The sequence below is a fragment of the Planococcus citri genome, chromosome 5 (assembly GCF_950023065.1).
Source record: "Planococcus citri chromosome 5, ihPlaCitr1.1, whole genome shotgun sequence".
Lineage (NCBI taxonomy): Eukaryota > Metazoa > Arthropoda > Insecta > Hemiptera > Pseudococcidae > Planococcus > Planococcus citri.
Genome location: NC_088681.1, coordinates 68,003,092 through 68,028,424, shown reverse-complemented (window position 1 = coordinate 68,028,424; position 25,333 = coordinate 68,003,092). Strand labels below are relative to the sequence as shown.

The window sequence follows — 25,333 nt, the reverse complement described above, 5'->3', positions numbered from 1 at the left end:
AGCATTCCAGGGCGATTTTTCGATTTTTTCAAAATTACAATGTGGAAATCGAAAAATCGCCCTGGATGGCTGAAATATCAACTTCAGCAGCTGAAAATTTGGGGTTAGACTATGTTCGATGTCCTCTATCCAATGATGCAAGAATCGTTGAAATCAGTGAATGTCACCTGGGGCACCTCCCTTGTTAGTGTTGATTCCAAAAAACACGCAGCACAGACATATTTCACTTTTAGCTCATTTTTCGACGACGTTTGAACAGAAACTCCAAGCATTTGTTTAGCTATTTTCGACACGATTCAAGAATGCCTCGAAATTTTGTAAAATTTCACACCGTAGGCCTTTGTTTCTCTTCATTCATTTTTTGTAAGCGTTTTAATTTTTCCAAAAATTGAAACTTCTGCATTTCCACAACTTCTCGAACTGTACTGAAGAACCCTTCTCACATCGGTCATCGCTGCAAATACACACACCGCCAAAATGAAACTCCTGCAGCCAATCCAGAGCCACCCAGCCACCGAAAAAACCTCTCTTTGGCCACAAATGCGCCACCGCCACCAATTCATCGTCGTAATTTCAGTCTTTACCCGAACGATAAAAATCATCGAACTCGTTCGCGTGTCCGCGAGGAAATTCGTGACTGGAGTTAATGACAGGCACACCCTGATCGACGTTACTACCGCTCGCGTTCGCGCGAGCCTACCTTCATTGTCGTGACTCCCGCGGCGGATTTTTCTTCTCCGTCGCTCGCACGCGTACCAAAAAATCCGGCCACAAATACGCGCCGCATGATGTCCGCATCGATCGACTTATGCCATGGCATGTACGTACGAGTATAAGGAAACCAATAAAGTTAGCCACCAACACACAGGCGACCGGCGCGGCGGCGAAAATACCACGGCGCAGCCTCCGGGCATCTTCCATGCCGTGGATAGATCGACAGCGATGCAGACGCCGGTCGCCGATGTCATTTCAAATTTGATTGCGAATCGCTCATTTCATTCGCAACACGACTTATATACTCTTAGAGTCCCCGATGCAGAACCGGTTCGTTTTAGTAGAACGTTGCACTATAGCACCAGTAGTGGTAGCTGGACCATATCGTACATGTATTTCGACGCGATATCAGCTCGATTGGTACCTTTTACCCCGTGTATTTTCACTTTTTTTTCCCACTTCGAAACTAGAAAACCTGCTGCATTTTTGTAACGAGCCATGTAAATAAGCACACTTTAACGTGGTGAGGTGAATATCGAACAAGATCGAATCGACGACCATAATGTACTTGGACGTGTAATATTGTAAATCAGTATCTGTATCGATTTCAGATTCAATGTGGAAAATCCAATTTGAATACAGGTTGCATAATGTGAATGGTAGGACAAAATTGTACGAGAATTAATTTAAAATATCATGACCGAGTTGAAGAGAGCTCCCTCTCTTCACCATTCAGACACTGAAATCGGAATTTGACTGAGATTTTAAAAGCAAATACTCGAAGCTATCGAATCAAGTATGATCGACAAATTAAACACATCACATTTTCATAATTTTTCTGTTTTTTTTTTCGAAATTGAGGAAAATGAGCGAAGGCGACTTGAGGAGTCCTACCCGAAAAATGAAATATAAATTTTTGAACTCAGCATACTCGAAAATCTGTAACAAATGGGTCATTCCACGTCAATTGGACCAAGAAGTGGTAGGTGGGTTCGGCGATTTTTTTGAAATTTTTCCTGTGGAAAGACCTTCCAAAGGGATGACCAATGGCGCAAATCGCAGCCCTCTAGCTCATTTTTAACGGCAGCCAGGGGGTGTCAAAGTTTTCAATGAACCTAAAATATCATTCATTTCAGCAGTAGATTGCTCGATAACCGCGATACCTACAAAAATGGAACTTTTCCCCATAGTTAGAGGTTATGAAAGGCTTTTTGGTGATTCGTGATATCATAAAAATCAGTGTTGCCACTTTTTCCGTACAAAAAATTAGCTCAAAAAGTTTCAAAACGCAATTTTCATATCGTTCCGACTCTCAAAAATTCTGAAAAAAATATATCATGGACAACTGTTCATGCTGAACAACATATTAAAAAATTGGGATGGTAACTTGTAACAAAGTCGATTTAAAAAAATTTAAACTTTGCGAAAAAATGCGATTTTTTGATTTAAAACATGAAAAAAAGTTTTGATTGGTAAGGTTGACCCATTTGACTCCTATTTTCACGTATCTGTTGAAAAAGTTGAAAAAACCCCTTTCACTCAATAAAATAAACTCATCACAAAAAAATATCAAAATTTGAAAAAATTCAATTTTCAATTTCAAACATCAAAAAAATTTAAATTTATTCAGTTGTCTTATTTTGACCACTTTCTGACGTATTTCATGAAAAAGTTGATAAAAATCTCACTCACAGCAAAAAAATGAAATTTGCTTTTTTTTTGAATTTTGATTTTTTTGTGATGAGTTGATTTCATCGAGTGAAGGGGTTTTTTCAACTTTTTCATCAGATACGTAAAAATAGGGATCAAATGGGTCAACTTTACCAATCAAAACTTTTTTTCATGTTTTAAATCAAAAAATCGCATTTTTTCGCAAAGTTTAAATTTTTTAAAATCGACTTTGTTACAAGTTACCATCTCAATTCTTTAATATGTTGTTCAGCATGAACAGTTGTCCATAATATATTTTTTTCAGAATTTTTGAGAGTCGGAACGATAATTATGAAAATTACGTTTTGAAACTTTTTGAGCTAATTTTTTGTACGAAAAAAAGTGGCAACACTGATTTTTATGATATCGCCAAAAAGCCTTTCAAAACCTCTAACTATGGGAAAAAGTTCAATTTTTGAAGGTATCGCGGTTATCGAGCAATCTACTGCTGAAATGGATGATATTTTAAGTTCACTGATAACTTTGACACCCCCTAGCTGCCGTTAAAAATGGGCTAGAGGGCTGCGATTTGCGCCATTGGTCATCCCTTCGGAAGGTCTTTCCATAGGAAAAATTTCAAAAAAATCGCCGAACCCACCTACCACTTCTTGGTCCAATTGACGTGGAATGACCCAAATGTCACACGTCATTTTCAATTTTTTGGTGTTTTCACCATGTTCAAGGGCACTAGTAGGGCCTTCAAGGAGATCAAATCGAAAAAATAAGCTGAAATTCGAATTATTGATTGAGCGTTATTGAATTAATAACAAATTAAAGTCTTTACTTTGATTTTTTTTTGAATTTTAATAAAAATTGAGATCTTTTGTGCACTCCCCCCCCCCCAAAAAGTACCTAGATACCGTTTTAAAAATCAGTCCGTTGAAATTATCTGACAAAACAATCTGACAAGGGAACCTCTTGAGGTGTCACACTCCGATTTGAACGGGACCGCGATTTTTGGAAAGAGCATAGTATAAAACACCGAAAACCAAATTTTCAGCTGCCGAAGTTCATTTTTCGATTTTTGGCGAATTTTTGAAAATTCAAAATTGACTGTTTTTGACGATTTATGCTTTTTTTCAAAAAAAAAGTACGTACTTAATCAATAAAAATGGTCAGAATAAGTCCCAAAACTAATATTAATTACCCAAATCCAAATTTCACCTTTTCCAGCCATTCTGGAGCCTCCAGTGCGATTTTTCAATTTCTCCAGAATTTTGAATTCGCTCCAGAAGGCGTGAATATGAAGTTGGGCAGCTAAAAATCGAGTTGAATATTACACTCGACCTGTTTAACGAGTTTATCCAAAAATCTCATTTCGGAAATACTTGAATAAAAACAGCTGAAATTTAGTTGGTACCCTATTTGCAGACTCTCGAGTTGATATGGCGTGGTTTTGATCTGTACTGGAGCCTCCAGCGGTGCAGCAGATTTTCTAATTTTTGAAGAAAAAAAATTGATAAATACAGTCAAAATCAATCAATCATTCAGCATCTATCAGTAAATTCAAATTCATGACCTGAGAGGTTGAAAATAGCATACGAATCGTACCTAGATAATTTTCTCTTTTGTCGTTCGCGAATCACAAATTTTTCATTTTTTACCCAAAAATAGTCACTGGAAAAAATTTTAGATTCTCACAGTCACAAACAAATTTTGAAAATATGAACCAATACCAATCGAAAGGATTATGAAGATGGTGAATCTGAGTTCACAGATGCTGAATTTCATTTCGATTCAACTTATAGAATTTTTTTCGAAAACTGGAGAAATCGGAAATCCGCTGCTGAAAGCTGCGAAACAGCTCGAAACCATCACGAATCAACTCAGGAGATCGAAAATGAGATATAACCCAAATTTCAGTTTTGGACGTTAATTTGATCACATTTTGATTTTTGTAATAAGGAAATAGACCAAACTTCAAATTTCCAAAATTTGAAAAAATTTGAAAAAATTTGAAAATCAATTTTTGCTGCTGAAATTGGTGCTGATGGCATATTTTGGAGTGTTTCAATTCCCTTCTCCCTGGTCCCAAAACCTTTTGGCGATTATGATACCCACCTTGTTAATGACACTGATGCAAATTAAAATCAGATAATCGACTTCGAAAGTTCCTTCGCATCAGACAAGACGACAGTTCAGTATCGTTGAAAAAACTTGAAACGTAGGAAGTGAAGAGTGAGACAGGGAAGGGAACTACGCTAACTTAGAATCACCACACTTCAGAACTTCTACATAAAACAAATAAACATACAATAAAACTGCGAAGCTTGTCATGAAAATCAGCGACCAAGCCACTGTCATCGCAAATAACACCATCGAAGGTCTTGGCGCGTCAGCATCCTCGATCGAATCGGTCCATCGTCTATCGATCGATCGACATAAAGGAGAACGCTGACCATCGCATCGTTTTGACCTTCTAAGCACTTTTGAAACTAATCGTGAAGAGATCTAGAGTACGATCTTATAACTCCAGTATAAGTACGTAAATCTTCACGAAGGGGAAAAAAAATGACTATGCGTAGGTACAATGTGCCGGGACGCTCCTTTAGTGTTGTTTGAAATAGCTCACAATCATTCTAGCTGGCTACAATATTCACATCCACGATTCGCGGGACTTGGATATGCGGCCAGCCGGGACATATCAACGTGAACATGGATGTCCGAAAGATTACACAAGCTCTCCCGGCCACACAGGCTTTTTCACGAGAAGTCGTGCTTGTTTTACTTAATCAACTGGAGCGAATGGATACGCGAGCTCCTTATCTAAGGTCATTATGCTACACGTCGATTACCTACACCTCGATTTGAGGCGGCGACCGAGACCGTAAACTAAATTTTTTCGGGGGCGGTTGAATGAAACGTCTTTATCATTACGACGACCAGTTCCTGCAGCCAAAACCTCCAGCTGATTTGAAACCATTATAGGTTATTTGCACCGCAGACCATTACAGTCATATAGTCACATGTAGGTCTAAACTGTATTGTTTCATAATTACTCGAGCCATTTACTAATATACTAATTTACTGTACGTATGTATAATGGCTGCTGAGGTTACAAATAAGTAACTAGGTATGTATTTTCGAACCGAATATTTCATTCTGATCGGATTTTTTTCTCAACTTCGGTCTTACTGTGAGCTCGTTGTCACACAACACACGCACGCGACATTACACGTCCAACATATCGATTATTTCGCAATTTCTTCGCCGTCTCATGATACATGTGTATTCGCATCACGTCCGCCGTCCATTCGTAAACTCGTAAATACTCACTCGGCTTTTATTTCTAACAAATTAATACGTGAGCTGTTTGCCGCATTCATATGGTACGCGAGTAACCAGCTCATCAACCCTTCACAAGCACGAGCATTAACATCATCACCTCTTGAATGAAAGGAGCAGTAGCCAGGAGATGATTTTGAGCATTGGAGAAACACCAAACATCCTCACCCAAAAACTTTTTTCGAATATTCACCTATTTGTTAAAATTGAGCCCGCTCAAGGATCTATTGCACCCCACTCGGGCCCCGTCGATCCTCCGGGACAACTTTTTTCTTAAAGGGGGAGTCCTAAGGAACATTTCTACCCCTTGTTCTCAAAAAAAAGTGGCCCTACTTACGAAATGGCGGCCATTTTGATTGACAGGTCAGCTGAAATCGCAGATTTTGCGTTCCAACATAGGACTTGCACGAAACTTTTCAAACCGTACAAAGGTAGATCGAATGATCAGTCAAAAATTCATCACCTGTCAAAATTTAAAGTGCCAAAGTGCGTTTTTCGATTTTTGGGGAATTTTTTAAAATCAAATTTAGGCCAAAAATGAGTGAAAAAATCATAATTTTACCAAATTGACCAAGAAAGCAGAAATTTGGGATATACTCTATTTTCGACATGCCAAATCGATTGGAAACTGTTTCAACCCGTTTTGAGCAGTTCTGGAGCGTCCAGCAGTATTTTTTGAAACTCGAAATTTCCACAAAATTTCATCAAAATGGAGTTGGAAAGCTGAAATTTACTCTGCAAACTAATTTCAATGCGCTACGAAGTACTGCAGGTAAATTTCAAGTCGTTTTGTAGCCTCTAGCAATTTTTTGAAAATTACTGGAACCTCCAGCAGATTTTTTAAACTTTAAATTTTTACAAAATTTCATCAAATGTAGATGGAAAGCTGAAATTTGAATTTTCACACCCTCTGAAGACGACTTCAGGTGGGTTCTAGTCATTTTGGAGCCTCCAGCGACTTTTTGAAAATTACTGGAGCCTCTAGTAGATTTTTGAAACTTGAAATTCCCGCAAAATTTCATTCAGTGAAGTTGTAAATCCGCAATTCAAATTTTAAAAATTTGCTGGAGGCTCCAGCAATTCCCAAAAAGTCGCTGGAGGCGCCAAAACGACTTTAAATCAACCTGTTGTCGACATTGATAGCGTGTTGTTGGAGTGTTGTTAAGGATTTTGGATTTCCAGCTCGTTTGGTAAAATTTTATGAAAATTTCGAGCATTGAAAAATCTGCTGGAGGCTCCAGTGATTTTCAAAAAGCCACTGGAGGCACCAAAACGACTTGAAATCTACCTGCTGTCGATTTCATAGCGTTTTGAAATTAGTTTACATAATGAATTTCGGCTTTCCAACTGCGTTAGATGAAATGTTGTGGAAATTTGAAGTTTTCAAAATCTACCGGAGGATGCAAGGTTTTTTGAAAAGTCGTTAGAGGCTCCAAAATGACTCAAACTCGCCGGCAGTAGACTTGATAACGTGTTCGAGTTTGAGCGCAGCGTAAATTTCAAATTCTTCACCGGAAATTTCAAGTTTCAAAAATCTGCTGGAGGCTCCAGAACTGCTTAAAACGGTTTGAAATTGTTTTCAATCGATTTAGTAGGTTGAAAATAGGGTATATGTGTATGCCTGTCAAAATTTACTCATGACAAAACGTGCTGAAATTAATTCGGACAGATTTTTTGTGTTATCTAAAAAACAGGAGTTTCTAAAAACCCGCTGGAGGCTTCAAAACGACTTGAAATCCACCATGCAGTCTACTTCATGGCATTTCTAAATTAGTTTGAGAGTAAATTTCGGACTTCCAAGTTCCATTCCATTTGATGAAATTTTGTGGAAATTTCAAGCTTCAAAAATTTCCTGAAGGCTATAGGAATTTTCAAAAAGTTGCTGGAGACTCCAAAATGATTTGAATCCACTTGCAGTCGACTTGATAGCTTGTTAAAATTGCAGTGTAGAATGAATTTTGAATTTTAGCTCAGTTTGGTGAAACATGAAAATTTCGAGCATTGTAAAATCTGCAGGGGGCTCCAGTAATTCCCAAAAACTCGCTGGAAGCTCCAAAACTACTTCAAACCCACCTGCAGTCGACTTCATAGCGTATTGAAATTCGTTTGCAGAATGAATTTCGGTTTTCCAACTGTATCTTCAAGTCTAAAAAACTTATTGGAGGCTTCAGTAATTTCCAAGAAGTCGCTGGAGGCTCCAAAACGACTTGAAATCCACCAGCAGTCGACTTCGTAGCGTATTGAAATTAGTTTGCAGAGTAAATTTCGGTTAATATCCAACTCCATTTGAAGAAATTTTGTGGGAATTTCGAGTTCTTAAAATCTGCTGGAAACTCCAGAACTGCTCAAAATGGTTTGAAACAGTTTCCAATCGATTTGGCATGTCGAAAATAGGGTATATCCCCCAAATTTCAGCTTTCTTGGTCAATTTGGTAAAATTTTGATTTTTCCCCCTCATTTTTGGCCTGAATTTGATTTTCAAAAATTCACCAAAAATCGAAAAACGCACTTTAGCACTTGAAATTTTGACAGGTGAGATACATTTTTGCCTGATCTTTCGATCTACTTTTGTACGGTTTGAAAAATTTCGTGCAAGTCCTATGTTGGAACGCAAAATCTGCAATTTTGGCTGACCTGTCAATCAAAATGGCCGCCATTTTATAAGTAGGCCCACTTTTTTTGTTGAGTATCAGGGCTGGAAATGTTCCTTAGGACTCTCCCTTTAAGAAAAAAGTTATCCCAGAGGATCGACCGGGGGAGGGTGTGCAATAGATCCTTAAGTGGGCTCCCCGACTAATTGCTCTTATTTTTTTGCGCAGTATACTGAATGATTCGCGTATGTAAAACTTATCATGTAAGTACCGAGTAGGTATGACGAAAATAATTTCTAGACTTTTCTAACCATTAATTTCAAATATTGATCATTCGGAAAGATGAAGAATGCTTGATAATTTTTCAATTTTCAACTGAACTAAATAGCTTCACGTATTAAATAAACCTCATCCAATCTGCTAATCTGATTATCTGATTGAAAAATATTTTTACTATCGCGTAATCATCGCGTGAATTTTAATTTATTCAACTCGGCGTGAAAGCTCTTCGATTAACTTAAAAAAGTTACTTTCTGCGATGAAGTCGCATTTCGCAGATTTCTCAGCGTCGCTCGCGTATTCGCATTAACTTCGGATAAGTTTCTAAAATTACAACAAAGTAAAATGTTAAATTTAAAATATTTTTTAGTTGCATTTGTAGTATTTGTCGCGTTTTTAGTTGAAAATGGTGATTTAGTGGTATGTAGAAGCTCAGTCAACGATTATTATTCCTGCAAATGAGTATGAAAGATTCAAACAAATTGGACCAGAATTGGAAGAACTAAAGCAAAATTGAAGCCAAGTAAAACTAAAGAATGAAATTACCGAATGTTACACATTGTATCGAAACGGTTTTCAATTGTTCGATAAAAAGTATTGCGAAACCTGTCTGAAACAAAATTTTCGGCTATTGAACGCGATAGCCGACAACGTCACGTATCTTTCCTATTACAGTACTCTAAAAAAACCGTCTAGTAGTGAAAAAAGATGGTTACTCATTCCAGATGTATTTGATTTAGTTGAAGGGTCTGACGATGCGTTTACAATGGATCTTGATTGGCAAGAAAAACTGCTGAATTTTACTCGCAATGATCTTCGCAGAATATGGAAACGGATAAATTACAATAAAAACTATAGCACCATGGGTCAAGAACTTCGAGATACCGCTGTAGTTTTGTGGTTGGAGAAAACCAACGAATGGCGCGATGATCCGCGAGCTAAAGTTCTAAACGGACGATTGCAGTTTTTGGCTGGGGAATTGAAGAAACTTCATGAAGAGAAAAAGTATACCATCATTGACATTTCGCGTGGTATATTCGCTCCGCGGATGATCTCCGAATTACAACTCGTCAAAGAAGAGTTCATTAAGCGACATTCGAATGATCCCAAAAAATCATCTCAATGCGCAAAACTCATAGTGGAAATGATGAAATCGTATCTATCGGACTATGTAGAACATAAAAAACAATTGAGTGGAAATCAACTATAGTAGATTACTTCTATGTAAACTTGACTCGAATAATTTGTAGAATAAATGTTGCTAAATTATTATTAAACTACCGTTGAATGTACGTTATTTTACTCTCAGAGTGTCTATTGACACGAAAAACGCGAGAATCCGTCATGTGAGAAAATTATAGAAAAATTCGCGATTTAATGAATTTTGCATCTTTTAGATACACTATTTTAGCAACCAACTTTTGAAATTCCAATTTTTTTGGCGAAATCAACAGTTGGTTGCTCAATGCTCATGTTGTAAAAAAAGATGCGGAATTCATCCAAAATTACGAATTCCCCCCTTCGGTTTTCTCAACTTTTTTGCCATAATGGTTTTTAAAAAATACAGAAAAAACTGTTTTTAATCACAAATTTTTTTTGACCTCCCTTCGCTTGGGCCACTTGGCTTTTTTTTCAAATTTTCTGAAAAAATGATTGTTTAAAAACAATGAGATAGTTTTACGAAATCTCGAGTAAGGAAAGAAATGAAAATTTTGCAAGTCATTGCATCGATTTTTTTGTAATTCAAAAAAGTTGTTCAAAAATCCCGAAAATGTCTCGACTCTGGATTTCAACGAACTGTACGAAATACGAATCTTGTTAGAGATTGCGTGAAATTTTCGTGCTTTGAATAAAATGATGAAATAGGCAGAGAGAGGGGGGAGAAGAGAGTCTCATGTACCCTCGTGGAAAAAAATATGAAAAAATCGCCTATTAGAATATTTTAAAACCCAAGATTTGATTGGGGGGGGGGGTAAACTATGGCATTCGGGTCACGTTGATGCGCCCTCCCCAGTTCCACATTTTTACACTGCCACTCCATATAGTTGTTACATTTTATGAGAAAATTATTCCTTATCTAAGATTTCTTCTCAAACCCAAAACAAGTTGTACCGGAATTCACTCCCCCCCCCTCGGTCGATTCCCGATTAGAAATGAAAACACGAAGAGCTCCAACTTATTCAAACATTCACGACGAGGAATAGTCTGCGAAGAATTGCCAGTTGATCCTCAAGAAAAAACTTCCTCGGGTCATCAGTGCTATTTTGGGCCCTCTGTAGAACTCCTAGCAAAGTTGTAAAATTTAAAAAAAAAAATCAAAAAAATTAAAGTTGATAACATTTTTTGAAAATTTACCATTTCTGCCTCAAGATTCTGCTGCATTACGTAATTTTCAAAAAAAAAATGCGGGGACGAAACTAAAGGATTTGTTGGGGGGGGGGGGGTGCAATCGAAAATTTCCCGAGTGATATGAGAAAAAAAAGTACCGATTTTACAGTGTAAAACGAAATAAATGAGAAAACAATCGGAGCGTAACGAGAGCAAAAGCTTTCGAAAAATCGTATTTTTATAAGTGGAAACAATGTTTTTTTTTGGTGAAGAGTTTGAGTTTTTTGATTTCAGAATTTTAAATTTTGAATAATGATTTTTTTTTAGAAATTTCAAGTTTGAAAAAAAAGAAACAGGCCCAAACGAATTACGAGGGCAAATTTATTTCGAAATTTTGAGTTTCGAGAAGTGAAAAAAAGGTAATTTTTTATGAGAGGAGTTTACGTATTTTTTGATTTGAATGCAATGTTTTTTGAGTATGAATAATAGATTTTTAGAAAGTTCGGTTTTGGAAAAGAAAAACCACGAGGCCCGAGCAAAGCAAGGGCAAAAGATTTCAGATATCAAGTCTAAAATTTCTTAAAATTTGTCGACTTTGTCAAAATTTGCCAGTTTTATCAAAATTTTTTACTGACTTTGCCGAAATTTGTCGACTTTTTCAAAATTTCACAACTTTGGAGATGGTCGACCCCCGTCGCCTTTTAGTTTCGTCCCTGAAAAAACCATTGCTAGTCCAGGCATGAAATTCGGTCACTTAAAAATTGACTTAGTCACTAATTTCATTTGCAAGTCACTTTTGTCACTATTTAGGCGAAAATGGCTGGTCACTTTTTTTAATGATTTGTCGTGTAAAAAAGAAAAAGTGAAAAATTTTAGGAAATGATCAATATTTTGCATGAAAATTCTTCAGTCATCATTAGCTCTGCTCTATTCGCTGCTCAGAGCAACTCCGAGCAGAAATTTGACTTTATATATCTCGTTTTTTTCAGCTCTCATTTCGAATAAAGTAAAAAAATTGTGATTTTTGTTATCAGGGAACGACAAAGTTACTCCTCTTACACTTCCTTTTTAGGTAGTGTAAAAAGAGCAGAAAAAAGGAGTAAAAATTTTTGCTCGGAGCATACTCTGAGCAGCGAATAGAACAGAGCTATTTAAAAAAAAATTAAAAATCAACTGTTCAACATTAAAAATGTAAGACGATGTGATTGGACAGAGCCAATATTTTCTAAACCGTACAAAGGTAGATCGAAAGATCAGGCAAAAATTGATCACCTGTCAGAATTTCAAGTGCTAAAGTTCCTTTTTCAATTTTTGGTGAAATTTTGAAAATCAAATTCAGGCCAAAAATGAAGGGAAAATCAAAATTTTACCAAATTGACCAAGAAAACTGAAATTTGGGATGTACATAGGGTACATCCCAGTGTTTGAACCCGTTTTGAGCAGTTCTGAATCCTCTAGCGACTATTTAAAAATTACTGGAGTCACCAGATTTTTGAAACTTGAAATTTCCACAACATTTTATCAAGTGGAGCTAGACCGCATGGTGGTTTCAAATGGTTTTGAAGCTTCCAGGTACTGTTTGAAAATTTAAATTTTCCAAAAAAGTCATACAACTTTTCAAAAAGTTGCTGGAGGCTCCAAAATGACTTTAAACCCACCAGCAGCCGACTTCGTAGCGTATTTAAATTAGTTTACAGAATGAATTTCGGCTTTCCATCTCCATTTGATGAAATTTTGGGAAATTTCAAGTTTCAAACATCTACTGGAGGCTCCAGTAATTTTCAAAAAGTCGCTGGAGGCTCCAAAACGACTTGAAATCCATCTGCAGTCGACTTCATAGCGCATTGAAATTAGTTTGCAAAATGAATTTCGGTTTTTCAACTTCATTTGATGCAATTTTGTGAGAATTTCGTGTTTCAAAAATCTGCTGGATGCTCTAGAACTGCTCAAAACGGGTTGAAACAGTTTCCAACAGATTTGGCATGTCGAATATGGGGTGTATCTCTAATTTCAGCTTTCTTGGTCAATTTGGTAAAACTTTGATTTTTTCCTCATTTTTTGCCTTTTGATTTTCAAAAATTCACCAAAAATCGAAAAACGCACTTAAGCACTTGAAATTTTGACAGGTGAAATTTTTGCCTGATTTTTCGATCTACCTTTGTACGGTTTGAAAAATCTCGTGCAAGTCCTATGTTGGAACGCAAAATTTCCGATTTTGGTCGACCTGTCAATCAAAATAGCCGCCATTTTGTAAGTAGGGCCACTTTTTTTTGAGGACAACGGCCGGAAATGTTCCTTAGGAACTCTCCCTTTAAGAAAAAAAGTTGTCCCGGAGGATTGACTGGAGTGGGGGGGTGCAATAGATCCTTATGCGGGTTCCCCGACTAACATATTATACACTTTGCTCTCATTTCTCAAAATTTTGGTCACTTTTTTGCTATTTTTCAGTCATTAAAGTCACTAAAAGAAATTAAATAGTGGATTTCATGCCTGGTACTCATTGAACAGGGTGTCTATACAGGTAGTGAAAGTAGTGAAAAGGTAGTGATTCTGAAAGCTGTTAGGTACTTCAATGTAAAAAATTACAGAAATGAAACCAGAAAAAAAATGAAAAATCGATCTTGTGTGGGAGGGAGGGAGGGAGGGAGAGAGAGAGGCCAGACGGAGAGGTTAACGTTTTTTTCTGGGGGGGGGGGTGTAATAGTGATTTTTTTTTTTTGAAAAGGTACTGATTTTTGATCAACAAATTCCTATAGATACCCTGTTTGAAAAAAACTTCTCGGTTTACGAATTTGACACTTGGAAATTTGCCATTTGCGAATGCTACGTTAAAACGTAATCATTTGTTCTGGAATGCAGTATAAAATTAACCCAAAACAGTGAAATCGTAAAACCTTTGAAATAGATTTTGACCACAACACCCGAGGTCTCATTGCACAGCTTACTCGTACTCGTATTAAAACACCACAAAGCTGTCATACTTAACCTAAGATTTATATTGTTTTTGCTATCGAACCTACACGGTATCATCTGTCGTATACGTAATACGAAACATCATTATGTAGGGAGAGAGCAAGAGTCGAAGAAGAAGAAGAGAAAAAAAAATCAATAATAAATACCTCGTAATACCTATTAGGTGCCTACCTGTGCATATATATACCAATGTGTGTAACTAGTCAACCTTAATTTTCACTTGGCATTGACTCGGTTAGTGTATAAAGTTGAAAAAAGAAGTAGTAGAAGAAAAAAAAACAAGCCGCGGACGCGTCCGACGTACGAGTATCATCCGAAGACAACGACGACGCCGCATTCGAATCGTGAGTAGTGAATCTAGTCGTCTAATATGATGTATATTTACGATGAAGATGAAATTACTCTCGCTTTATTACCTGTTTGTATAATACAAGTCGTATAATATATTATGTATAAATCTTGTGCATTTAAACTACGAGTACACGATGAGGAGATTGTTGTTGTGTGGGTTTAATGAAGATGCATTCGTAATTTCGTATCTATGGGAGCAGAAGCAGATGTATTCGTACTTGAGTATTGAGATGAGATGCAGGTGGAATTGGAGCAATTGACAGGATTATGGGTGCTTATAAATGTAATAAGGAAATGGGAAGATTCGAAACAGACAGAGAGAGAGAGAGGGAGAGAGAAGCATATCTGTGAGGAGAACTGAATGCATGTGTAAGAAGCAAGTCGAATTCGGAACAGGAGGAGAGGTCGTATAATCAGGATATTGAAAAAAATTGACGAAATATTCCAATTTTTGAATATGTATGTATTACTCACCTACGTAAGTATATCGTGCCAACAGAGCCGAACACACAATCAACGAGAACACGTCGAATGGTAAACGCGCATAGGAAAATATCATATTCCGCGTCTCGCTGCAATATTACGCGAAAAACACGCCGACGAACCAGCGACGACGACGACGACGAATCGATGAAAAGCGAAAGGGTTAAGTGATTATTATGGGTGAAAAACCTCGAACTATTTGTGCACTGGCATTAGAAAATGATTGTGATTTTATTAGCGTGTAAATTTATGTATTACGCGATGGTGGCGTTAGCGGAGGCGAAGACTGTATTGATAATAACGCGTGCACACGACAAAGTAAATGTCGTCTCATTCTGAGCTCGAATCGCGTGTCTGCGATCGCGATCCAAGTTGCCGGTTCGACTAGTTAGCGCCTCGCTCGCTCGAGTATCCCCCATACGTATACGCATGCTGACGCCCAATGCCCAATTCCCTATGCCCAAACCATCTCTGTGCCATGCCATGTCGATTGATGTGAAAAAATTTCTACGACGAGTATTCGCTTGTTTCCAATTTCGTAGAACATAATCGCGAGCATGACCTTCTGCGGATGGCTCGTCAACGTGAGGCGAATTGTCATCTCGGTTCATTGATGGGATAATTTTATTATACAACTGTATCGTTTGAGAAAGGCATAGGTAGATATTGCATGTATGGAGTAATTGCACTCCTACTTTTTTCTTGAAGGGGCATCCTAAAGAACATTTTAAAACAAACTTGCCAAAAAAAAGTTGGCCCTCCGAACAAAATGGCAGCCATTTTGATTGACTGCAGGTGAGACGAAATCGCAGATTTTGCTTTCCAACATACGACTTGCAAGGGTAGATCGAAAGAGTATGCAAAAATGTATCACCAGTCAAAATTTCAAGTGCTAAAGTGCGATTTCCGATTTTTGGTGAATTTTTGAAAATCAAAATTTGAGTCAAAAATGAGAACAAAATCAAAATTTGACTTAATTGACCTAGAAATCTGAAATTTGGCTTGTACCCTATTTTCGATCTGTCAAATCGATTGGAAACGGTTTCAACCCATTTTTAACAGTTCTGGAGCCTCCAGCAGATTTTTGAATTTTGAAATTTCTATAAAATGTTATCCAGTGAAGTTGTAAATCCTCAATTCAAATTTTAAAAATTTGCTGGAGGCTCCAGTAATTTCCAAAAAGTTGCTGGAGGCGCCAAAACGACTTTAAATCTACCTGCTGTCGACATTGATAGCGTGTTGTTGGAGTGCGGAGTGGATTTTGGATTTCCAGCTCGTTTGGTGAAATTTTATGGATATTTCGAGCATTGAAAAATCTGCTGGAGGCTCCACTGATTTTCAAAAAGCCACTGGAAGCTTCAAAACGACTTGAAATCTACCTGCTGTCGATTTCATAGCGTTTTGAAATTTGTTTGCAGAATGAATTTCGGCTTTCCAACTGCGTCGGGACCGTTGGGTGAAATGTTGTGGAAATTCGAAGTTTTCAAAATCTACTTAGTTCGGCATATGACAATAGGAGTAATTGCACCCCCCGCCGATCCTCCGGGACAACTTTTTTCTTGAATGGGACATCCTAAGGAACATTTTAAAGCAAACTTGCCCAAAAAAAAGGTGGTCTTACTTACAAAATGGCGGCCATTTTGATTGACAGGTCAGCCGAAATCGCAGATTTTGCGTTTCAACATAGGTCTTGCACGAAATTTTTCAAACCTTACAATGGTAGATCGAAAAATCATGCAAAAATTTATCACCTGCCAAAATTTCAAGTGCTAAAATGCGTTTTTCGATTTTTGATGAATTTTTGAAAATCCAATTTAGGCCAAAAATGAGGGGAAAAAATCAAAATTTTACCAAATTGACCAAGACAGCTGAAATTTGGGATACATCCTATTTTCGACATGCCAAATCAATTGGAAACGATTTCAACCTGTTTTGAGCAGTTCTAGAGCCTCCAGCAGATTTTTGAAACTCGAAATTCCCACAAAATTGCATCAAATGAAGTTGAAAAAGCGAAATTCATTTTTCAAACTAATTTCAATACGTTATGAAGTCGACTGCAGATGGATTTCAATTCGTTTTGGAGCCTCCAGCCACTTTTTGAAAATTACTGGAGCCTCCAGTAGAATTTTGAAACTTGAAAATGGAGATGGAAAGCCGAAATTCATTCTGTAAACTGATTTCAATACGCTACGAAGTACTGCAGGTAAATTTCAAGTCATTTTAGAGCCTCCAGCAGCTTTTTTGAAAATTACTGGAGCCTCCAGTAGATTTTTGAAACTTGAAATTTCCGCAACATTAATTTATCAAATGGTTTTGAAGCTTCCAGCTATACTTTTTGGAAATTTCAATTTTCCAAAAAAACGCCATAGAACCTTTCAAAAAGTCGCTGGAGGCTCCAAAACGACTTGAAATCTACCAGCAGTCAACTTCGTAGCGTATCAAGTTTCAAAAATCTACTGGAACCTCCAGTAATTTTTAAAAAAGTCGCTGGAGGCTCTAAAATGAGATGAACCCACCAGAAGTCGTTTTCAGAGGATGTTAAAATTGGAATGTAGAGTAAATTTCAGCTTTCCATCTCCATTTTGATGAAATTTTGTGAAAATTTAAGGTTTCAAAAATCTGCTGGAGGCTTCAGGAATTTTCAAAAAGTCACTGGAGGCTCCAAATCGACATGAAATTCACCTGCAGTACTTCGTAGCGTATTGCAATTAGTTTTTAGAATAAATTTCAGCTTTACAACTCCAATTTGATGGAATTTCGAGTTTCAAAAATCTGCTGGAGGCTCCAGAATTGCTCAAAACGGGTTGAAACCGTTTCCAGTCGATTTGGCATGTCGAAAATAGGATGTATCCCAAATTTCAGCTTTCTTGGTCAATTTGGTAAAATTTTGATTTTTTTCCTCATTTTTGACCTATGTTGAAACGCAAAATCTGCGATTTCGGCTGACCTACTGTCAATCAAAATGGCCGCCATTTTGTAAGTAAAGCCAACTTTTTTTGGGCAAGTTTGCTTTTAAATGCTCCTTAAGATGTCATTGTCCCATTCAAGAAAACTATTGTCCCTGAGGATCGGTGGGGGGGGGGGTGCAATTACTCCTATTGTCATATGCCGGACTAACTGGAGGATCCAAGATTTTCGAAAAGTCGTTGGAGGCTCCAAAATGACTCAAACTCACCGGCAATCGACTTAATAACGTGTTCAAGTTTGAGCGCAGCATGAATTTCAAATTCCCAACTAGAAATTTCAAGTTTCAAAAATCTGCTGGAGGCTCTAAAACTGCTCAAAAAGTGTTGAAACCGTTTCCAATCGATTTGGCAGGTTAAAAATAGGGTATATGCCTGTCAAAATTTACTCATGACTATACGTGCTAAAATTAATTCTGACAGATTTTTTGTGTCATCTAAAAAACGGGAGTTTCTAAAAAGCCGCTGGAGGCTCCAAAACGGATTGAAACCGCGTGCAATCCGCTTCGGAATTAATGTCAAAAATGGGGTGTAAATTGAATTTTGTCTTTCTACCTCAAACGAAGGCGTAAGGGTAATTTTTCAAATTTTCAAAGATGAAGAATGAAATTGATGAACAAAAACATGTTCCAGACTGGAATTCACCGATTTTGAAAAAAATAACGGGTACATTTATCGGCCATGAAGGCTCATAAAGTCGCTGGAGGCTCCAAAACGACTTGAAATCCACCATGCAGTCTATTTCATGGCATATCTAAATTAGTTTGAGAGTGAATTTCAGACTTCCAAGTTCCATTCCATTTGATGAAATTTTGTGGAAATTTCAAGCTTCAAAAATTTCCCAGAGGCTATAGGAATTTTCAAAAAGTTGCTGGAGACTCCAATAGATTTTTGAAACCCGAAATTCCCACAAAATTTCATCAAATGGAGTTGGAAAGCCAAAATTCACTCTGAAAACTAATTTCAAATCGCTACGAAGTTGACTGCTGCCTTCGGCGACTTTTTAAAAAGTTGTATGGCGTTGTTTGGAAAATTGCCAAAAAGTAGCTGGAAGCTTCAAAACCATTTGAAACCACCATACAGCCAACTTCATATCGTATTGAAATTAGCTTGCGAAGTAAATTTCAGCTTTCCAACTTGACTTGAAAAAATATTGTGGGAATTTCAAATTTCAAAAATCTGGTGACTCCAGTAATTTTCAAAAAGTCACTGGAGGCTCCAAAACGACTTGAAATCCACTTGCGGGCGACTTCGTAGCGTATTAAAATTAGTTCGCCGAGTGAATTTCGGTTTTCTATCTCCATTTGATAAAATTTTGGGAAATTTCGAGTTTCAAAAATCTGCTGGAGGCTCCAGAACTTCTCAAAATGGGTTGAAACCGTTTCCAATTAATTTGGTAAGTCGAAAATAGAGCATATCCCAAATTTCAGCTTCCTAGGTCAATTTGGTAAAATTTCGATTATTTTTCTCATTTTTTGCTTAAAGATTTTCAAAAATTCACCAAAAATCAAAAAATGCACTTCAGCACTTGAAATTTTGACTGGTGATGAATTTTTGCACGCTCTCTCGATCTAGCTTTGTCTAGTTCGGAAAATTTTGTGCGAGTCCTATGTTGGAAAGCAAAATCTGCGATTTTGGCTCACCTATCAATCAAAATGGCCTCCATTTGTTCTTAGGACCAAGTTTTTTTGGCAAGTTTGCCCTCTAATCTTCCTTAGGATTTCCTCTGGACGGAAAAGTTGTCCCAGAGGATCGGGGGGGGGGGTGCAATCACTCTGTACATGCCATATGCCGGACTATCAAGTCTGTGGTATACTTTACTTGTGTATATTGAGACATAGCCTAACTGTTTTTATTTCAATTTGTTGCAGATACTCAGTACTCCAGAACTAGTCAAAGAGGCGAAAACTTCTGGTATCGACGTACAGCAGGTTGAAGATGACTTGAAAAGTTTCTTTATCTATATCCAAAACGCGATCAAAGGCTTGGAGAATGGAGTCAAACAAAAGTTCGATGATGTTGCTTACTCGCTCGAAAACAGTCAAAAGAAATGCCAAAAGGTGCTGCAGCATTCACAAGGGGTGAGTATTTATTTTTATAAAAATTTCGCTAAATAAGATCGGATAAGTATGAAGTTTGAAAGCAAAGTTGATCTGGGTGTCCAGTAATAAAGTACCAAGAAGTCTCGCATTTTGTCAAATTTGCCAAAATGCCTCATTTCGTGCTAAAAATTATCGGTTTTTTGCAAAAAATTTCAATAGTTGTAATTTTTTTCTAAAAATTACCTCAAACTCTTGCTTTTTTGACAAAACGTGACAAAAATTGTGCTTTTTAATCAATAATTTTTTTCTAAAGATTAGAAAAAGAGTTCCATAATTATTATTCTCTGCTAATGCATACCTATATTGCTAAATGTACTTTTCATTAAAAACTGTCAAAAATTCACGCTTTTTTAATAATTGATAAAAATTTCGGTTTTTGCAAGCAAAATTTCTTAAAATTCCTGAAAGTTTTAATTTTTTTCAAAAATTGTCAAGGATCTCGCTCTCTGTTAAAAATGTTTGCTTTTTAAAAAAATTTCTAAAAATTGCATTTTTTTGGCCAGAAGCAGAAATTTTTAAAAAGCCTCTTTTTTTTGTTGAAATTGTTTAAATCTCGCGTTTGCCAGAAATTGGTTTCTTTGCCAAAAACTGCAAAAATTCTCACTTTGTTGCCAAAAATGGCCAAAAAAATCGTTCTTTCTCATCAGAAAGTTTCAAAATAATACCAATAGTTCGACTTTTTGAAAATGAAAGCTAAAATATTTCAATTTGTAATAATTGATCTGTTTTTTTTTTCGGAAATGTTTTGTTCACGTCTTGTGATTTTTTTAGTTACTTTTTCGAGCGTTTTTGGTTACCCTAGTAAAAGTTACTTTTTTGAGTGGTGAGGGGGGGGGGGAATGAGTGCGAGTCCAAAAAGTTGAGAAAATTGGCTTCCATGGACCGAGAAAAAAATTCAATACAAGTATCATTTCAGAAAAAGGGAAATGTCCTAAAAACCAATCGAATGATGCATTTTAATTAGTTTTTTTGAATATTGTACGTTACTGATTTGTTTCTTTATTCAGGAAATTGTCGCTGTGATACAAGAACTTTGTAAGGTATCTGCTTCGAAATTTTTCGATACATCGAACGTGGAAAGATTGCTCGCTCAATCTCGAGATTTATTAGAAAGACCAGATACGGTTCACACAAAAAGACCAACCAAGGGAACTGAAAAGTAAGCGTTGATTGTACAGATTTATAGTACACACGTAAATATTGAATTTTGCATTTAAATGAGACCAATTTTTATTATTGCGATGTCACAGGATCGTAATGCCGTCTATCGAATGGCTCCAAATGTTGGAAAGTCAAATGAATTTCGATTTCGGCCAACCAGGCGAAATCTATCTAGTCAAAAACGCGTTGGAGTCGGATGATGCGGATATCTGTGATTCTACTACAGCTCCTTTGATGATTTCATCCGGCGCTAGCGATATTGGCGACACGTTTGAGAGAACTTCACGTAAGTTACGAGTATTTTTCAGCATAATCGTGTTGATGTAGTTGTGGTAGCAGGATCGTAAGAGATTATTTTATTTTTCCTGTTTGGTTGTAGATGCATCGTTAACGTTGAGCGAGCGATCAGCAGCGTGTCAGCGTAGTCAAAGAAGGCCTTCGAAGACGTCGTCTGTTCAGTCTGTTCAACTTCCAGTACATTCAAATAGAGAGTGTAAGTTTGCATTAATCGTGAGGGTTTTTTCTTATCGTTACCTTTTGTGTATTTTCACAACTGACAAGAGAGGTATCCGAACTGGACTGGAAGAAAAGTTGCAAAAAATTATCACTTTTTACCAGATTACTGGAAGATTTTGATTTTTTACGTAGGTATAAATTCAAAAAATTGTTGAAAAGTGTCACTTTTCTTGCTTAAAATTGATAGAACATTTAATTTCTTGCCAAAAATGACTCAAAATTGTCGCGTTTCTGCCAAAAGTTGAAAAATCTCAATATTTTCTTTTCAAAAATTACTTGAAAATCTCGCTTTTTTTGCCAAAAATTGACAAAAAGTCTTACTTTACTCGTATTACGCAAAAGATGCGAAATAGTTTCACTTTTCTGACAAAAATTTTAGTCCGGCATATGACAATAGGAGTGATTGCACCCCCCCCCCCCCCCCGCCGATCCTCCGGGACAACTTTTTTCATAAAAGGGACGTCCTAAGAAACATTTTAAAGCAAACTTGCCAACAAAAAAAATTGGCCTTACTTAGAAAATGGCGGTTCGATTGACAGGTCAGCCGAGATCGCAGATTTTGCGTTTTAACATAGGACTTGCACGAACTTTTTCAAACTTTACAAAGGTAGATCGAAAGATCATGCAAAAATTTATCACCTGTCAAAATTTCAAGTGCTTAAGTGCGTTTTTCGATTTTTAGTGACTTTTTGAAAATCCAATTTAGACCAAAAATGAGGGAAAAAATCAAAATTTTACCAAATTGACCAAGAAAGTTGAAATTTGGGATATACCCTATTTTCGACATGCCAAATCGATTGAAAACGGTTTCAACCAACTTTCAACCCGATTTGAGCAGTTCTGGAGCCTCCAGCTGATTTTTGAAACTCGAAATTCCCACAAAATTCCATCAAATTGGAGTTGTACAGCCAAAATTTGTTTTAAAAACTAATTTTAATACGCTACGAAGTACTGTAGGTAAATTTCAAGTCGTTTTAGAGCCTCCAGCTGCTTTTGGAAAATTCCCGAAGCCTCCAGCAGATTTTTGAAACTTTAAATTTTCACATAATTTCAACAAAAATGGAGATTAAAAGCTGAAATTTACTCTACACTCCAATTTTAACACCCTCTGAAGATGACTTCAGGTGGGTTCAAGTCATTTTAGAGCCTCAGCGAATTTTTTGAAAATTTCTTGAGCCTCCAGTAGATTTTTGAATCTTGAAATTCCCACAACATTAATTTACCAAATGGAGTTGGCAAGCGTAAGATTACTTCGCAGACTGCATGGTGCTTTCAAATGGCTTTAAAGGTTCCAGCTACTTTTAGGAAATTTCAATTTTCCAAAACCATACAACCTTTCAAAAAGTCGCTGGAGGCTCCAAAACGACTTGAAATCCACCTGAAGTCAACTTCGTAGCGTATTGAAATTAGTTTGGAGAATGAATTTCGACTCTCCATCTCAGTTTGATGAAATTTTGGGAAATTTCAAGTTTCAAAAATCTACTGCAGGCTCCAGTAATTTTCAAAAAAATATCTGGAGGCTCTAAAATGACTTGAACCCACCTGAAGTCGTCTTCAGAGGGTGTTACAATTGGAGTGTAGAGTAAATTTCAGCTTTTCATCTCCATTTGTTGAAATCATGTGATAATTTAAAGTTTCAAAAATCTGCTGGAGGCTTCAGGAATTTTCAAAAAGTCGCTGGAGGCTCCAAAATGACTTGAAATTCACCTGCAGTTGACTTCGTAGCGTATTGAAATTAGTTTGCAGAATAAATTTCAGCTTTTCAACTCCAGTTTGATGGAATTTTGTGGGAATTTCGAGTTTTAAAAATCTGCTGGAGGCTTCGGGAATTTTCAAAAAGCCGCTGGAGGCTCTAAAACGACTTGAAATTCACCAGCAGTACTTCGTAGCGTATCAAAATTAGTTTTTAGAACAAATTTTGGCTGTACAACTCCAATTTAATGGAATTTTGTGGGAATTTCGAGTTTCAAAAATCAGCTGGAGGCTCCAGAACTGCTCAAATCGGGTTGAAACCGTTTTCAATCGATTTGGCATGTCGAAAATAGGGTATATCCCAAATTTCAGCTGTCTTGGTCAATTTGGTAAAATTTTGATTTTTTCCCTCATTTTTGGCCTAAATGGGATTTTCAAAAATTTACCAAAAATCGAAAAACGCACTTTAGCACTTGAAATTTTGACAGGTGATAAACTTTTGCATGATCTTTCGATCTACCTTTGTAAGGTTTGAAAAATTTCGTACAAGTCCTATGTTGAAACGCAAAATCTGCGATTTCGGCTGACCTGTCAATCAAAATGGCCGCCATTTTGTAAGTAAGGCCAAATTTTTTTTGGGCAAGTTTGCTTTAAAATGTTCCTTAGGATGATTGTCCACTTTAAGAAAAAACTTATCCCGGAGGATCGGGGGGGGGGGGTTCAATTACTCCTATTGCCATATGCCGGACTATTTGGAAAATGTGTAATTTTTATGCCAAAAATTGCTAAAGTAGTCCTTTTTTTATATTTCCTAATGAAATATTTTGGATTTTTTGTGATGATTTTTCCGCATTAAAATGTTTTGCTCACACTTGTAATTTTTTTGGCTACTTTTTGATCACTTTTTTGAAGTCATTTTTTTTGGGAAAAAATTGAGTACGAGTCCTTATTGCTGAAGAAATATACAATCCTAAGCCGATAGAAACCGATTTCCGAAAAATGCTGGAATTTCCCCATAAAAAGGCTGGAGGCTTCAGAACGGCTTGAAACCACTCTCAATTGTCTTAATAATATGTATTATGTTGAAATTTGAGTAGGTATGAAGTAAATTTTAGCTTTTTAACTTCATTCATGTTAAAATTTTGTGGAAACTCAACTTCCAAAAATTTGCTGGAGGCTCCAGAACTTCTCAAAACAGTTCCAAACCGGTTCCAGTTGATTTAGTGAGGGGGGGGGGGTTGAAAATGAGGGATACATATTAAATTAAAATTTTGTAAGATTTTAGCGTTTTTCCCAATTTTGATCAAAATTTTTAAAAAATCACGAAAAATCAAAAAATGCATTTCAATGCTTTGCCTGAAATAATTTGGCTAGCGATGAATTCTGCATTTAACTTCGCCAGGTTCAAAAAATGTTCTGCCAGTTGAGAATACCTCCCTTGTTAAATCGTTAAAAAATTGATCTAATCTAAACAAATTGATGGTTTAATTATCATTTTGGTATTTTTGTTACTAATTATATTACGCTGATTTATTTGCACACAGATTTCGCAGGAGGTGTTCGTCGTTGCGAATCAGTCAATGGTGTGAATCAACCTTTAGCTAGTAACACTCGTACTTCTCGAGGAAGGCATCCAAGCCCTGTTCAAATCAGCGGACCTAGTTTAACACAATGCGGCATTAATGGTTCCCCACGAATTCCTTATAATCCGAAAACCTCCTGTTCACGAATTACTTTTGTAAAACCAGATCGATACAAGGAAGGTGAGCAAATCGTGGACTTTGTAAAATTAACGTAATTTTCATTTCATTGTCAGTTTCATTCCTTATTCACGCATGAGGGAAATTTGATGAAATGTTTTATAGTACTTAATTCGCTTCAGGATGGTTTTTATTTTGCTGAAATTGAAATCGCGCAAATTTCTTCTTTGAAAGATGATTCATTTTTTTTTAAATCATCGATGCTATTTGAAAATATGTACAAGTGTCTAAGGTGAAATTTGGTTCCCAAAATTAAATATTTGCAAAGAGGAGAGCTGGATTAGGGAGTTAAAATCGAAACAAGTTCAAGCTCGATTAATCTTGTCTTTTTCCCCATTGAAAAAAAGTATAGGTATCGAGATAGGGGCATAACATTTTGTATTTCAATTTTCGCAAAATAAAAACCATACTAACTTATGTGGAAT

At 36.7% G+C, this 25,333-nt stretch overlaps 2 protein-coding genes across 3 annotated transcripts in view; one reads left to right on the top strand and one right to left on the bottom strand.

The window, feature by feature from the left end:
• Positions 1 to 15,113, bottom strand: part of LOC135849250 (uncharacterized) — a 28,387-nt gene extending 13,274 nt beyond the window's left edge. Inside the window, exon 1 of the mRNA XM_065369592.1 lies at positions 14,706 to 15,113. Coding sequence (XP_065225664.1) covers positions 14,706 to 14,790 — 85 coding nt within the window. The 5' untranslated portion in view covers positions 14,791 to 15,113. The remainder of the gene's footprint in view (positions 1 to 14,705) is intronic.
• qin overlaps positions 1 to 25,333 on the top strand; it is a 133,791-nt gene that overhangs the window by 90,811 nt on the left and 17,647 nt on the right. For both annotated transcript variants that reach the window (XM_065369588.1, XM_065369589.1), the window contains 5 exons: positions 19,549 to 19,758; positions 20,787 to 20,938; positions 21,030 to 21,226; positions 21,320 to 21,433; positions 24,693 to 24,911. In XM_065369588.1, coding sequence (XP_065225660.1) covers positions 19,549 to 19,758; positions 20,787 to 20,938; positions 21,030 to 21,226; positions 21,320 to 21,433; positions 24,693 to 24,911 — 892 coding nt within the window. The remainder of the gene's footprint in view (positions 1 to 19,548; positions 19,759 to 20,786; positions 20,939 to 21,029; positions 21,227 to 21,319; positions 21,434 to 24,692; positions 24,912 to 25,333) is intronic.